The following is a 15938-nucleotide window of genomic DNA, read 5'->3' as shown; positions in this document are numbered from 1 at the left end:
AGCCATGATTTGCTTTTTTCCTTAGCTCCTGCTTAATCATCTAGAGTACACATAATTTATCATGTAAATTTATCATGTAAATTTATCATGTAACAAAGGAAGAATCTCAATAAATGTCAGGGAAGAAAGTCATCTTCTCTTTTAATCAAGGTTAATAAGTATGCTTTGGATCAGTTATTTCCTGGAAAGAATACAGTAATCAAAATTCAGAGAGATTAAAGGTTTTTATTAATTAATACAAGTAACCACTGCCTCACACTGAGTCCTTATCTAAAAATTGCATACAACCATTAAATATTCACTTAGGTAGTAGTTTTTCTTCTATAGATTCCATACTAACATCTTTTTATAGAAAAGTATAGTGGAGGAAAACTCACACTCCTAAACGCTTATTGCAATGAAATCACATCACTGTATATTGAGAAACACAAGCATTTTTGCCTTTTCAATATTACAGAGATATTTTGCGGAGAGTTACTAAGTGCTTCTAATTGGAATAAGAATTCTACCTCAGTTTAAGATTTGATAAGCTTAATGTAACTGATCATGGCAAGACTGAGCATGACTAACAGTTTATTCCGTTTAAAAAAAAGTAACATAGTAAAAAAATAAAAATAAATAGTGAGACTAATTAGAAAAAAAATTTTTAAATAAAAAAGAAGCAACAACTTCCCTTGACATCTCGCTAGATGATATATTATCAGTGGGAAAAACCTGGTTTTGCATCACCAAAAAGTGGCTGAGGATACAGAGAAATTTTTACTACTATTTTTATTGCTTCCTGTTATATATACATATATCTTACTTAGATATCAGTATAGAAATTAATAAACTCTGTCCTTTATTTTTTTAATGTTTTTATTCATTTTTGAGACAAAGAGAAACAGCATGAGCAGGGGAAGGGCAGAGAGAGAGGAAGACTCAGAATCCGAAGTAGGTTCCAGGCTTGGAACTGTCAGCACAGAGGCTGACACAAGGCTCGAACTCACAGACTGTGAGATCATGACCTGAGCTGAAGTCAGACGCTTAACCAACTGAGACACCCCAGTGCCCCAACTCTGTCCTACTTTAATGCAAGCTTATGCAAGAGTTAAAAGGGAGAAAAGTATAAATTGATGATCTATATGTTTCCATCTCTTTCCTCGACATCAGCTTTTCTTTCTTCTTCCCTACACCCCTCTTCTCCCTCATACTCCCTCCCTCAAATATGAAGAAAACCACTTCATATTTACCTATATATTTTGAAAACTCAACATATTACCAAATAGTTCATTTCTCCAAATGGAAAAAAAAATTCTCTGCTATGTAGAGATATAAATTTCTGAGGTATTTCTCCTTTTTCTTTTTTCAGAACTGTTTTCTATTCTAAGTTGTGTTAACATTTGGCACTTTTTATTTTATAATCTGGCACTTAATGGTATTGGGCACTTAATTTATCTCAACAAGATGAAACCTTCAAACAAAACATAAACCACAGGACTTAGAACATTGCTTAAACTTAGCATTTGTCACACATCTAATCTTTATTTTAGCAATATTGAATCATAATAGACAAAGTAATATGAGAAAGGTACTCTAGAAAAAAGAATGTTTATCTATTTCCTTTCTTTTTATTCCAAAGGAATCTCTCCTATTGGCCAAGTTATTGTGACATGATTAATGGTACAGGTAAGGGCATTTGTTTTGTGGTAATAATCACCATAAACCCACCTCCCTCTCTCCCACAAATTCCACCATTGTACTTACAATGTTCTGAGTGTTAAGGGTATGCGTTTACCTATCTTTATATCCCAAGGACATAATTGAGAGTGTCTATTGTTACACAGGCTTAGTAAATGTCTGCCTAATGTGATGGGATTTCTGAAGATTAATCCTTGAGGATTAGCCTTTACTGCATTACTAGGGAAACATTTGATTAGTAAAACCTTGACTACATGAACTATCTTCATGGCAACAGAAGTAAAAGAGTAAAAAGAAAAACTTAGAAAAGTAGTTAATATTCACATGTTTTATAAATACTGTACAGAAAATGATTTAAAATTGAAACATTTTAAAAATGAAGATAATTACAAAAGGTAAAATCTACTTTCAAGTGAGATTTCAAGCAGAAGTAGAAACTGTGAAGTTGCAAGACAGCCCTGTATTTCTGAATAAGGTGATCAGAATGAAAGAAAAAGAAAAACAAAAACTTAACAGGTTTCATGCCCACTAACCATGAAAAATGTTTGCAAAAATGAATATTCTGAACTAGAAGTGGGGAGAAAAGAAAGTAGAAGGAACTTAGATTTGCAGCATGGTTAGATCTGGCTTCTTCTTCTCCATGAAGAAAAGCAAAGTATACGTAGACCTATTAGTTTAAGAACTAAGGTTTTAAAAAGCAAATGGGGATCAATACCATGAGGTAATTAAAACCTGAGATAAGGTGAGCTCTCAGCAATGCAGAAGCAAAGACAGAGAAGCATGATGTTTACAAAGCTGGTGAGGCAGTACCCTGTAGGAAAACAATATATTAAAGATGAAGAAAGTTAAATACAAAGTTATGTAAAGGGTGGGGAATAAGAACAAAACACAGGGTATTTACTTTCCCAAAGGTATTGTTGAGCTTTACATGCCTATTTAATTTTGTTACCACTGTCTTCTAGAAAACAACAGCAAAAACACGGTTGAGTTTGCTTTGTAGCAAGTTTCAAGAAATCCCTAAACAAAGCATTTCTGCAAATTGTCAAGTGTCCTAATACTACTAACTCCAATAATTACATAAGGGTAGTATTTCAGACTTTAAATACAGAGAAACAGATTGTATTGCTCCTTAATAGTAATGGATTCTTAATGGTAATGAAAAGAAAAGAAAAAAAAAAAAGCTATTAAACAATTCTGTCCAAAGCTAAAAAGTTTTAAAAGGGGAGGTAAAGGATTCATTAATCACAAAAATATAAGTACATGAGCATCAGGTATAAAGTTAAAAGTCTCTAAGAGGAAAAAAGAAGGAAAACAAATGAGGATCAGAGGGAGATTGGACAGAGCAGAGGACTCAGATGTGATCACTGGGAGAGAGATTCTTGGTTGATGGCCTCGGGGAAAAGCAACCAACAAAACTGAAAAAGTCATAGTATAGAAGTGTCCCCTCCACCTTCAGTGAGTAAGAGACAGAACATGAAAATATTGATACACATCTGAATGTTTAAAAAAAAAAGTCTGCAATCTTGTACTTATTTCCATGGTACTTGTTAGAAATAATTATGGCATAATCTTCAATGATATTTCAGTAATAATTCTTACAGCTTTTTAATGTATTCTTTTCCTTCAATGGTTAAAGTGTTGGAAAGGCAGTTGGAGATGATGTCCACTGAGTCACCTATCTGGGGAGTTTAAACTAAACTCTAATATCCAATGCTCTCAATACCACAATCAAATTCACTGTAATATTCTATTTCATTGATCACAAGAGTATAAGTGAAATGTAATAAGATCACAAGGTTGAAGCGTAATTGAAGGATGGGCACTGTTTACAACAAACACATTCAGTTCTGTGGCTCATTTTAGTGATACTTATTTGAGAAGCTAATAGAGGAGTTATCAAGTTATTTCTTCATATATCCAGTGTGTTCCATGGATCATAACCATAGTAGAAATTCAATAAATACAACAAAATCCTTTTTGTAAGGTGATGGATATATTTCAAAGCAGTTAGAGGAAATTCTAGTGAGAATTTTAATAAATTTTTAAAATATTACTCAACCATTAGGACAGACGAATGAATCCCTATAAAATGTAAGAAAAACATAACTAACTGAAGTCCTAAGTGAATTTCATAGAAATAAAAGTGCCACTCTCCTTAAAGGGTGGGGCTATTTAAAAAACAAACACAATCACAATTTTAACAACATGTGATTTTGCTATTATTTTTGTAAATATTTATTTTTAAGGTGTGGGAAAATTTAACATGAAAGTAAATACCAATGAATATATATAATATACAGACTTGCTGAATATGGTAGCTGCTAGCCCTGTGTTGCTATTAAGGAATTGAAATGTGCTATAAATATAAAATACACATGGGATTTTGCTAATTTTTAGATCGATTACATGTTGAAATGATGGCATTTGAGATACATTGGGTTAAAAAAATATATACCTGTTTTGTTTTGTTTTTTTCCTAAAAGAAATTGGCTACTAAAGAATTTAAAAAGTACATCTACAGTTTGCATTATATTTCTATTGACCATACTGGAATAGAGATTTCTAGATTTTTCTAGGATACGAATTACATCTAATCCCTTGCCACTGGCTTGATTTTTGAACAGACGCAGCCTCATTTCCACCTTTTGTTGAGAAGACGCGAGTGTTACGTTTCTTTTCTTCTGACATTTGCAGGTAAGACCAAGACGCCCAATGTATTTCTGTAACTTAGAATTTTTTTTCCTCGTGACAAAGCACAGACCAAGAAGCTTATACTTAATAATTATGTTTTCTGAGAAGACTAAAATACACATAGGGAAATTTTTCTTGATTTATTCAGGATAAATACAATATGGAATTGATAATGTGCTTATTAACTTTTCTAAAAATTGAGGGCTGCAGGATATTTTACATAATGCAAATTATTCTCATTTTTAAGCGTGAACTATTTTTTTTTAAAAACTAAACTAATAGTATATTCAATAGCAATTATGTCTAGAAGGTCATCCCCATCTTTCTAATGTTGTCCAGAGAAGATGATGCCATTGTCACAGAACTATGTTAATGTCACATTAACAGCCTCTTTTAAAAACGGTGGAACCCAGTAGATATCACATAAGCATTGGAGCCCACGCCAGTTCACTCTTAGCCCTTTTCCTAAAGATCATATGTTTATGAGCAAACATTTAAAATATCTCAGTATTTTCCTTATCTGTAAAATTTGAAGAGAGGAGTGTTTCTTCATATAGGGTTATGTGGGGATTAGAAGAAATAGGTATAGAGCCCCCGCACATTGCCTAGGTGTTGGTGAATACTAAGTCAACAATGGAGGCAACTCAGTAAATAAGGAGATGTGTATCAAGAATTCACATGCAAGTACCTCAGTGAGTATGTGGCCTTTCTCTCCAGGATTAAGTTTTGAAAGAAAGAAATTTTAATTGTATTTCATGTAACCTGGGCACAAATAAAGGATTTGAGGGAAATCATATAAATATTTAATCTACAGAGGAAATTAACTATGAGAAGCATCTTCAGTGTAAATAATCCATGGTAATACATAAGCAAAAATTGTTCTTGGAAGCTTTTGAGAACAAAGAATAGTTCACGCTCAGGTATTGTGTCCTTGTATGCCTTAAAATTTCACAAGAAAGTTTCTTCATGTGAATTAAATGAGGATTTAAAATTCTAACAAGAGTATCCAATCTTTCTTTTAATTTTTTTTAACATTTATCTATTTTTGAGAGACAGAGAGAGCACGAGCAGAGGAGGGACATAGAGAGAGAGAGAGAGAGAGAGAGAGAGAGAGAGGGAGACACAGAATATGAAGCAGACTCCAGGGTTGGAGCTGTCAGCACAGAGCCTGATGTGGGGCTCAAACCCACAAACTGCGAGATCATGACCTGAGCCATAGTCAATTGCTTAACTGACTGAGCCAACCAGGCGCCCCAAGTATCTAATCTTTCTTATTTAAAGCAATAATATAATGTACAAATAAGAGGAAAAAATAATCTCTAGAATGTAGTTTAGGTTCCTGGAATAAAGCTCTTTTTTCTCTGTGTTTAGGTCAATCTATGCTGTGTTTGGAGCTGAAATTAACCTGAAAGGAATCCCTGTCTATAGATTTGTTCTTCCATCCATGGCCTTTGCATCTCCACTTCAAAATCCAGATAACCATTGTTTCTGCACAGAAACCGTTATCTCCAATAATTGTACATCATATGGTGTATTAGACATTGGCAGATGCAAAGAAGGTAAGTGTTCTCAGTGTCACGGTCCATGATATAATTTGAAGCCTTGATGATGAGTGAGCATCATCAGGGAAATACAAATCAAAACCATGAGATACCACTTCACACTCATCAGAATGACTAAATTAGCAACACAGGAAACAGATGTCGGTGAGGATGCAGAGAAAGGGAAACCCTCTTACACTGTTGGTGGGAACACAAACTGGTGCAGCCACTCTGGAAAACAGTCTGGAGGTTCTTCAAAAAGTTAAAAAATAGGGGCGTCTTGGGTAACTCGATTGGTTAAGCATCCAACTTTGACTCAGATTATGATCTCATGGTTCATGAGTTTCGAGCCCCGCATCGGGCTCTGTGCCAACAGCCTAGAGCCCGGAGCCTGCTTTGAATTCTGTGTCTCCCCCTCTCTCTGTCCCTCCCCTGCTCATGCATGCTCTCCTCTCTCACTCACTCACTCTCTCTCTCTGTCAAAAATAAACAAACATTAAAAAACTTTTTTTAAAAAAGTTAAAAATAGAACTACCCCATTGCCCAGCAATTGCACTACTAGGTATTTACCCAAAGGATACAAAAATACAAATTTGAAGGGGCACATGCACCCCAGTGTGTATAGCATCATTATCAACAATAGTCAAACTATGCAAAGAGCCCAAATATCCATCGACTGATGAATGGATAAAGATATATCACATACCACAACTTCTTTATCCATTCATCATTAGATGGACATTTACACACACATATATACAATGAAATATTAGTTGGCCTTCAGAAAGAGTAAAATCTTGCCATTTGCAGTGCTATGGATGGAGCTAGAGGGTATTGTGCAGAGCAAAATAAGTTCATCAGGGAAAGACAAATACCGTATCATTCCACTCATATGTGGAATTTAAGAAACAAAACATGAACATATGGGAAGGGACAAGAAAAGAAAGGGAGGCAAACCAAAAAGACTCTTATGTACAGAGAATAAACTGAGGGTTGCTGGAGGGGAAGTGGATGGCGGATGGGTTAAATAGGTGATGAGTATTCAGGAGGGCACTTTGATGAGCACTGGATGTTATATGTAAGTGATGAATCACTAAATTCTACTCCTGAAACCAGTTTTACACTATATGTTAAATAACTAGAACTGTAATAAACACTGAAAAAAATACACAAAATAAAATGCAACCTTGAGGCACCTGGGTGGCTCAGTCAGTTAAGTACCTGACTCTTGATTTCGGCTAAGGTCATGATCTTGAGGTTTGTGAGATGATCTCCTCGTGGGGCTATGTGCTGACAAAGTCTGCTTGGGATTCTCTGTCTCCCTCTCTGTCTGTGCCCCTTCACCACTTGCTTGTGCGCACACTCTCTCTCAAAATAAATAAATAAACATTTTTAAAAAAATGCAACTTTTACCCAAGATCCCTTTCAACCAAAATTTAAAATTAAAGCGAGAAAGCAAGAAGACAGTTAAGGAAGCGTGGTAATAGAATAATTTTGCTTTGATTTTTGTTTTGTTTTTGAGGTCCCAGTTTTGTTCCAGTGTTGTGAAACTTAGTTATTATTAGGTAAAACCATACCGATATTTCCCTTCTACTTTGGACAATGTCTATTTAGGTCCTTAGCCCATTTTTTGTTATCTGGTGTTTTTTTTTTTTTTTTTTTTTGAGTTCTATGAATTCATTATATGTTTTTTATATCAACTACTTACTGAATATGTGGCTTGTATCCATTCCACAGTTACGCTTTTCATTTTGTTGGTTTCCTGGGCTCCTTTCAAATAGATGGTAAAACAAGAATAATTCCTAGAGTACTTTGAACATCCCAACTTGTCCATCTGCCATATTTCTAGATTTTTCTTCCCTAGAAATTGGTAAATAAAAATATGTTTTCAATATGTCTCTGAAAGAAGAATTGACTTAAAAACAAAACTTGGAATCTTATTTAGCTCACCTTCATACTGGAGTCAATGTGAAGGCAAAAAAGAAGACCTCTTAAATTAATTCTCAGTTCACAGACTTATTACTGCCTGAAACAAGAACATGACTGAAATTTTATGCTCAGCAGCTCATCTTTACATATTGAAAATTGACATCTAAGGAAGAACAGCAGGCATTAACTTACTGTTTAATAGGATGATGCATAAATTTTTATTTTCTTTTTGTACAATAGTGATCAGGTAATATAATTCTCCCCCACCCTCACTCCCCAATCATTGTTCAAGCCTAGTTATGCATTCTTTTATTTTAAAATTTTTATATTTGGGCTGCCTGAGTGGCTCAATTGGTTAAGCATCTGACTTAATTTCAGGTCATGATCTCGCAGTTTCTGAGCTTGAGCCCTGTGTCGGGCCCTGTGCGGACAGCTCAGAGCCGGGAGCCTGCTTCTGATTCTGTGTCTTCCTCTCTCTCTCTCTCTGCCCCTCTCTCTCTTTCAAAAATGAATAAACATTAAAAAAAAGTTTAAGTTTTATTTTTAAGGAAATATTTTTTGGGTGGTATGCGAAATGAGAAAAATTATTTATCTCCAATATCTCTTAACATGTTTTCAGGAAAACCTGTGTATATTTCACTTCCTCATTTTCTACATGCAAGTCCTGATATTGCAGAACCCATTGAAGGCTTAAATCCAAATGAAGACGAACATAGCACATACTTAGATGTTGAACCTGTAAGCAAACATATTATTGATCTGATTTCATTAAATTGAAAGAAAAAGTAAATTCTCTCCTTGTTAATTGCAGTTACTGAATCAAAATCTTGATATATTACTATTATTTCAGTCAAAATGACATTGATTTCTTTCTATTGTTGCTTATGAAATTTCAAGGTAATTAAACTTCAGTTTCTCAGCATATGGAAATTTATATGCCTATCTAATGGTTCATAGGTCAGGAATACCAATGATGGGAATGATTCTAATTGGCTTAAAACAATTTGAGATGTATAAAATAATCATCAAACAGTAATTTATAACTGTAAATACTGCTTATATGAAGAGATACTGTGTATTATGAGGAATTAAAAGATATTTTATGGGTATTATGTGAATTCAGGGCAAGATCTATTTCACTTAGGGTCAAGAAAAATCAATAAAAATTCCTGTAACTCAACAGTTTAAAGTTTTAAATGATTTTGATATTCTCCTCTTCAAAAGTCAAATGAAATGTCAAAATTTTAATAGTCATGTGTCACTTTAAATAATGATACAACTAGTATACTTACACTGAGGATACATGGATTTTTACTGAATATATATCTGGCCTTGTGTAGTTTAAGAATCTAATTATATGAGCTCTGTGTTTCCATATTGCTGATTACCAAAACCATGTTAGGTAACTATCACAAATCTAACTAAAACCTTGACATTTGGTTGGGCAAAGAAATTGTGTATGCAATACCTGCATATACACATGTAATTATAGATAGCTATTTGGTTAAATATCACATATCTAACTAAAGACCTGACATTTTGTTGCACAAAGTCATTATGTGTGCACATACCCACATACATATATATGCCTGCATATACACATGTAATTATAGATATGTAATAATTTAATATGTCCAATTAATTTCACAAGTTTCAAGTAGTAGTGTCATATTAAATTTTACATAATAATAAAAGTAAGTTTGGATATTGCAACTTTTTGTTTAAAGTTGGTAATTAGTTTGTTCTCGTTTTAGATAACTGGATTCACTTTACGATTTGCAAAACGGCTTCAAATCAACATATTGGTCAAACCAGCAAAGAAAATTGAGTAAGTCTCTTAAGTGAGGTTATCACTGCATGATTTTTGTAGTATTTTCTTTTCATAGACTAACACATTCTTATAAGAAGTGGAAAGAATATAAAATTTCAACTTCTCTTTGCTTAATGTCATTAAATAATTATTAAATGCTTATAATTTTTTAAATTTATAATTATGCCTAGTGTTTATAGAAATGATATTTACACATATTTTGATATGTTTTAATTTAAGTATTTGGTGGTATCTCTCATTTTGCTAGCTGTCCAGATACTTCTATGACCATAGTTTCCAGAATTCATATTTTACCTTCCTGGGTAGAATTTGTTGAAAGGGAAAATCTGTGCTTAGAAAAAGTTAATCTAATTATATATCTGTATTAAACAGATTTGTAAGCATGGAAAATGTCTGAGGAACAGCTATATTAACATTCAAATGACTTGTTACAGGGAACAGAAATCAAGGAACTTAACCAAGTTGCAAAAGCAACTAATTTCTGAACATATATTTACACTAGTACTTGTTGAAATTTCTGTTGTGTATGTGTAATATATTAGTATATATTTTCATAATTACTTTTAATGTATATTACAGGGCATTAAAGGGTCTTAAGCGGAACTATATTGTGCCTATTCTTTGGCTTAATGAGGTTAGTATTTTTATCTCTCAGTCATTAAAAACAGTAAACTTCATTGGTGTTTCAAAATTAAATATATATGTATAGTTTTTGAAGTTGTATATGTTTTCATTGCCCATATAGATAAATATATATATATATATATATATATATATATATATATATATATATATATATATATTTGAGAAAACCCAATCACATAGTTGTATCAGTTTTCAGTATTTTTCTTTTAGAAAATCAAAGCAATTTCTATCATTTTAGATTATTTTCAAAATGCATCTTTAGGCACTTTTTCTTGGCATAGTGCTTATTTTAAGAAAGAGTCATACATACATGTAACTCCAAATAACTCAAGACTCAGTGAATATTATACTGGTAATAAAAGTCAACCAAACTTATAAAGGCCAGGTTAGAATAGGTGTATGCAGTCTATCCTATTCCCTGATGACATAATTTTAGTGTAAACCATGATATCAATTAGCCCCAGAATTGGGGAATGCAGTACATAAAACTTCAGAGCGATTGACACTATTGAAACCTTGCTACTTAAAGGGAGCATCTTTTGGAAAGGATGTTATAAGGTCATTCTGAAGATCAGTGAAGCCTATCATGTTCAATAGTGCTATATAACATGTGCAAAGTGGGGGAAGGATTATATTTCACTAAGTATTCTACCTTGGCATTTATTGCCGCCTTTGACATGCAAAGTGAATTATCCTAGTTTATCTTAAACATACAGATGACTAACACCTATGCAAGCATTTGGAGGAAAGAGTGATATGTAAGTGGAAGGTTTTAAGTCTTTTGCTTTGCTCATCTATTCAAATCATGTTAATCATTAACTTTATTACAGACTGGTACCATTGGTGATGAGAAGGCAGAAATGTTTAGAAAAAGAGTGACTGGAAAAATCAACCTTCTTGGCCTGGTAGAAATTACCTTACTCAGTGTTGGCATGGTGATGTTTGTGGCTTTTATGATTTCATACTGTGCGTGCAGATCAAAGAAAGTAAAATAAGTAAGTATACACCAAAAATTATTACCTGTATTCATTTTACCAAAGAGGGGTTATAAAATTAGCCTACAAACATTTTTAGATTTGTCTACCCAACTACCATTTTCAATATATCCTCCAAGTTTTGAGATATCTAATGTAAATTAAAACACAAAGACTGAATGAGTAAATAAGGCCTATGAGCAGATTACTCATTGCATCAAGCAGATTACTACATTGCATCTTAAGTTCTGGGAGGAATGGAATAAAAAAATGAAATTATCACCTTTGAAAGTACGAATATAGCTTTAGTGCAAAATCCTTTTAATTTTTTTTTATTTATTTTTTTTAATGTTTATTTTTGGGAGAGAAAGTGTGAGCAGGCAAGGGGCAGAGGGAGAGAGAAGACAGAGGATCCAAAGCAGACTCTTTGCTGACAGCAGAGAGCCCCATGCAGGGCTCGAACCCCAAACCTGTGAGATCGTGATCTAAGTCAGAGGCTTAACTGAGTCACCCAGGTGCCCCAGTGACATTTTGTTTCTTGATTATTTCTAGCTAATTATAACAAAAAGTCACAAGTAATTAATACATTATTGTCTAGGGCAGGTTATGGGAGATTGAAATTATTTTTTTTAATATGTATTTATTTAGAGAGAGCCTGAGCATGAGTGGGGGAGAGGCAGAGAGAGGATCTCTGTGTTGACAGCACAGAGCCAGATGCAGGGCTTCATCTCACCAGCTGTGAGTTGATGACCTGAGCCTAAATCAAGAGTTGGAGGCTTAACCAACTGAGCCACCCAGGCACCCCGAGATTAAAATCCGTAAGGGATTTTCCCACTGCTTTCTGATTAAGAACATTTCTTCTATTTTCCAGGCAGTAAATGAGTTTCGACCTTTATGTACCAGTTACATCAGGACCATTGTTACTATTGACCTACAAAATGAAGATTAAATATGCTTTATTTTTACGAAACACACCTTCTAGTTGAAGAAATGGTGGCATTATTTTTGCACTAAGCAGCAGCATATTTCTAACTGATTTTAAGATATTATTAAAAATTTATACTTTGAACACAAAACCGGAGCCTTTTAAAATTCTTCATGTTCACAAATTGATTTCAGTTTCTATGGACCTGGCTCAAGCATGAACCAATTGTTTTTATTTGGTACTGATTCACCAACTGGTTCCCTGGTGGCAAATTCAGCACAGTGCACATTCTCAACAAATGTTGGACCCTGAACGCTTGTCTTCTTTATCAAGGGAAAACATCAGCATCCCTATTTGTTGCAATAGACTGACGCCAGGACTGTCAGTACATCACATTTCATGAGCGCCACCAATTGTGAAAGACATTTAAGAATGGAAAGTAAATGATTGGCCTTAAGAGCCATTCATTATATATTACTTAAGTTTCTTTCTCTGTGGAATCCTTTGTACAGCAACAGCAGGCATTGTAACCATTTTCTTACTTTATAGCAAATGGGCTTATATTTTATCACTAATTATGCAAATGGACATTATTTTTAGCACATTTTGGCTCTTCATGGTTAAGAACTTTGTCATCTTCCACATCCTGAAACTCTTCTAGCAATACGGGGAGATTGTGATCTTTCTGCTCAGTTACATGCAACTTATGCTTGGCAACTTCAGAATCCTGTGCTAGCATTAAGAGATGTAAATGACTATAAGGGAATTATCATACGAAAGATTATCAAGGATTGAATTGTGTTAATAGTTATTTGTTGTAATAGTTCTTATTTCCCTTGTCACCTCGGAAAGACTGGTCTCAAACATTAAAATATGTTCTTCCTTAAATTCCTGTGTTTTTCATGGTTCTTGTGACACAAAGCATTTACCCTAATATTCCATCTGAATCTCTATTTCCTTCTGGCATATGCTTTCTGAATTCAATCATGACAACTTTCTCCTAGGCTAAATTTTTAAGCAAATAGGAGGAAAAACAAACAAACAAAAAAACGATATTTTGTTTCATCCTCTGCAGAAGCAGGACTTGAGCTCTAAACTGAAGGATTTTTCCTTTCTATGAGGAGACATACTGGTAAGTAATCCTGCTTTCTTCAGCAAGGGTTCACTTATTGGAGAGAACTAGTCCTCCTAAAAAGTTCCTCACAGAAAGGGAAGATGTACCACATTGTCTTGTGTTTTATACACAGTGGTTTATAGGACAAAGTAGTAGTAACTGGTTTGGATATGAACATTGATTAAAAGTAACTTGTTTTCCTCACGTTACCTTCCAGGGCAAATACTGAAAATCCAAAGACACTGCCAGTTTGGAGGGATCATTAGAAAAGCTCAAAAGTGTACTGATTTAGTGCCTTTACATTTAATTGAAGGGGGGGGGGGGTGGAAGGTATCCCTGTAAGCTAGTGACATGTAAGATTAGATTCTGGACATCTTATATGTAAAAGTGGACATGTTGATCTAAGAGATATAGGAAGGAAATTAATTCTTGAACAAAGTAGGACTAAAGAATTGGATGAAAAACATACGTAGCCACCTCACACAAGATCTGGATATCCAATCAATGATTCAGACTTTAAAATCTTCATAAAGAATATCCTCTCACCACATTTAGGTATCAGGAAAATATTTTCACTTCTGGGTCTTTAATATTGTTTAAATGCATGTGTGTTCTAATACTTATAATTACACATTTTCATTCCAAACTATCTTTCCTCACCACCACACAAAGCATGGTTGTTCATACCCTAAATTTGAAAATCTACAGCATCTGCAAAAGTGTTAACATAAGTTAGACAACCTACAACATCTAAAAATGTGTTAATGCTTATTGTTGCAGACAAGTGCATGAAGAAATAAAATCTCTATAGCTTTTATCTCAGGAACAAAAAGTTAAAGGGGATATCATTTAGGGAGAAAAAAAATGAAGCTACAGACAAATCGGTTATCCCTGAATATCCACTGTGAAAGTACTGGATGTTTGTGTTTGATATGTGCAAATGCAATAATCAATCTTTTAACCCATTGTCAATGTCTGAGCTACACAACAATATTATTTGTAATTGAAGGAAAGGCAGAGAGAACTCAAAGTTGACCTTCATTGGTGTGCTCCTTGAGAACACCTCCATAGGCTCCTAGATATGCACCAAACCTAAAGCTTGTCCCTCAGGCCAGAGCTCCTGGACAAGCAAATTGAGCTCTTTCTCAGATAAACTGGGCTACGTGTCAGCCTGTTGTCTGTCCAATGCTCTGGGAGTGGTAATCTGTCAACAAATGTCTCCCGATTGTTGCAGGCCTATGGAATCTAGGCACATAAACTGCCCCAGACACCAGACCAGGTAATCAAAGGGTGTTTCCTGGGCAGCGCTGCAGAAATCAGGGCACTAGATTTGTGTAAAAGCTCCCCTCTGGGAGCTACTGGCACTCAGAGGCATGGCAAGGAGGTTGAAACTGATGCCTGTTGACTAGAGCAAGGCAGAGGACACAAATATAGCACCCACCAGCTTCTCTCCCTGGAGAGTAGCAGGCCCACTAGTGCTATGTTAAAATCCATCTGGAGATTTTTTTTGGCTGCTGCCCAGTTGATACCTAGAGTACTTGGCTTCAGGGCCAGCAGGGTATACATTTGCAGTTCCACAAGACTGTATATATTTCCAGACCTTAAAAGCTGCTGCTGCCTGAGGGTCTGGGTCCAGTCTGCCTGAATACAGATGCCTACTGAGATCCTCCCCTTTTTGACACTGACATGTCTTGGCACACCTTCATCTACTGGGAGTCATTAAAAAATAAAATAGGCTCCTTGGAAAATCACAAAGATTTAAGAAATGACCAAAAGTTAGGGGCAGGGTTGAACAATAAGGGTCATCTACAGGAAGATACTCCTTCAAATCAGAGAGATGGCTATTTCATCTAATGCATAGAAACTGTCACAGAAAGTCAAGCAAAATGAAGAAACAAAAGAATATGTTCCAAATTTTAAAAAATACAACTTCAGGAAAAATTCCTTAATAAAATGGAGATAAGTAATTTACCTGATAAAGAGGTCAAAGACACTGTCATAAAGATGCTCAAAAATCCCAGAAAAACTGATGAACAGAGTGAACTTCAACAAAGAGAAGATAAAAGTATCAAACAGAAGTTACAAAAGTAAAGAGTAAGTAAGTGTACTGAAAGTACATGAGAAGGGTTCAACAGAAGACTAGAAGATAAGATGGAGTAGAAGAAAGGATCAATGAACTCCAAGACAGGGCAGAGGAACTCACCCTAATCAGAACTGCAAAAGGAAAAACAAAAATTAAAACAAGGGAAGATACCTTAAAGGACTTAAGGGACAATATCAAGGAGGCTAATATTTGCATGAGAGGGGGCCCAGAGGAAAGGAGAAAGAGAAGGTACAGAAAACAATTATTTAAAGAAATATAGGCTTAGGGGCACCTGGGTGGCTCAGTTGGTTGAGCATCTGACTCTCTATTTCAGCTCAGGTGATGATCTCATTGTTTGTGGGATCAAGCCCTATGTTGAGCTGTGCGCTGACAGAGCAGAGCCTGCTTGGGATTTTCTCTCTCTTTCTCTACCTCTCCCCTGTTCACTCCATCTCTCTCAAAAATAAATAAATTTAAGATTATATATATATATATATATATATATATATATATATATATATATAT

The 15938-nt window shown here is 34.6% G+C and overlaps 1 protein-coding gene and 1 long non-coding RNA gene across 6 annotated transcripts in view; one reads left to right on the top strand and one right to left on the bottom strand.

Moving 5' to 3' along the window:
* CD36 (CD36 molecule (CD36 blood group)) overlaps positions 1-13104 on the top strand; it is a 76769-nt gene extending 63665 nt beyond the window's left edge. For all 5 annotated transcript variants that reach the window (XM_040472812.1, XM_040472811.1, XM_040472810.1 and 2 more), the window contains 8 exons: positions 1622-1668; positions 4305-4374; positions 5743-5930; positions 8461-8579; positions 9596-9669; positions 10252-10306; positions 11148-11312; positions 12163-13104. In XM_040472812.1, the coding sequence (XP_040328746.1) occupies positions 1622-1668; positions 4305-4374; positions 5743-5930; positions 8461-8579; positions 9596-9669; positions 10252-10306; positions 11148-11312 (718 nt within the window). In that variant the 3' untranslated portion in view covers positions 12163-13104. The remainder of the gene's footprint in view (positions 1-1621; positions 1669-4304; positions 4375-5742; positions 5931-8460; positions 8580-9595; positions 9670-10251; positions 10307-11147; positions 11313-12162) is intronic.
* Positions 7526-8054, bottom strand: LOC121028802 (uncharacterized). Its single transcript, XR_005789439.1, has 2 exons — positions 7863-8054; positions 7526-7772 (listed from the first exon to the last, which is right to left on the bottom strand). It is a non-coding gene; the product is annotated as an uncharacterized LOC121028802 (long non-coding RNA).
* Positions 13105-15938: the final 2834 nt, after the last annotated feature.

Source organism: Herpailurus yagouaroundi, unplaced genomic scaffold (genome assembly GCF_014898765.1).
Source record: "Herpailurus yagouaroundi ecotype Mexico unplaced genomic scaffold, PumYag 100, whole genome shotgun sequence".
NCBI lineage: Eukaryota > Metazoa > Chordata > Mammalia > Carnivora > Felidae > Herpailurus > Herpailurus yagouaroundi.
This window is presented reverse-complemented; position numbering and strand designations above follow the sequence as displayed.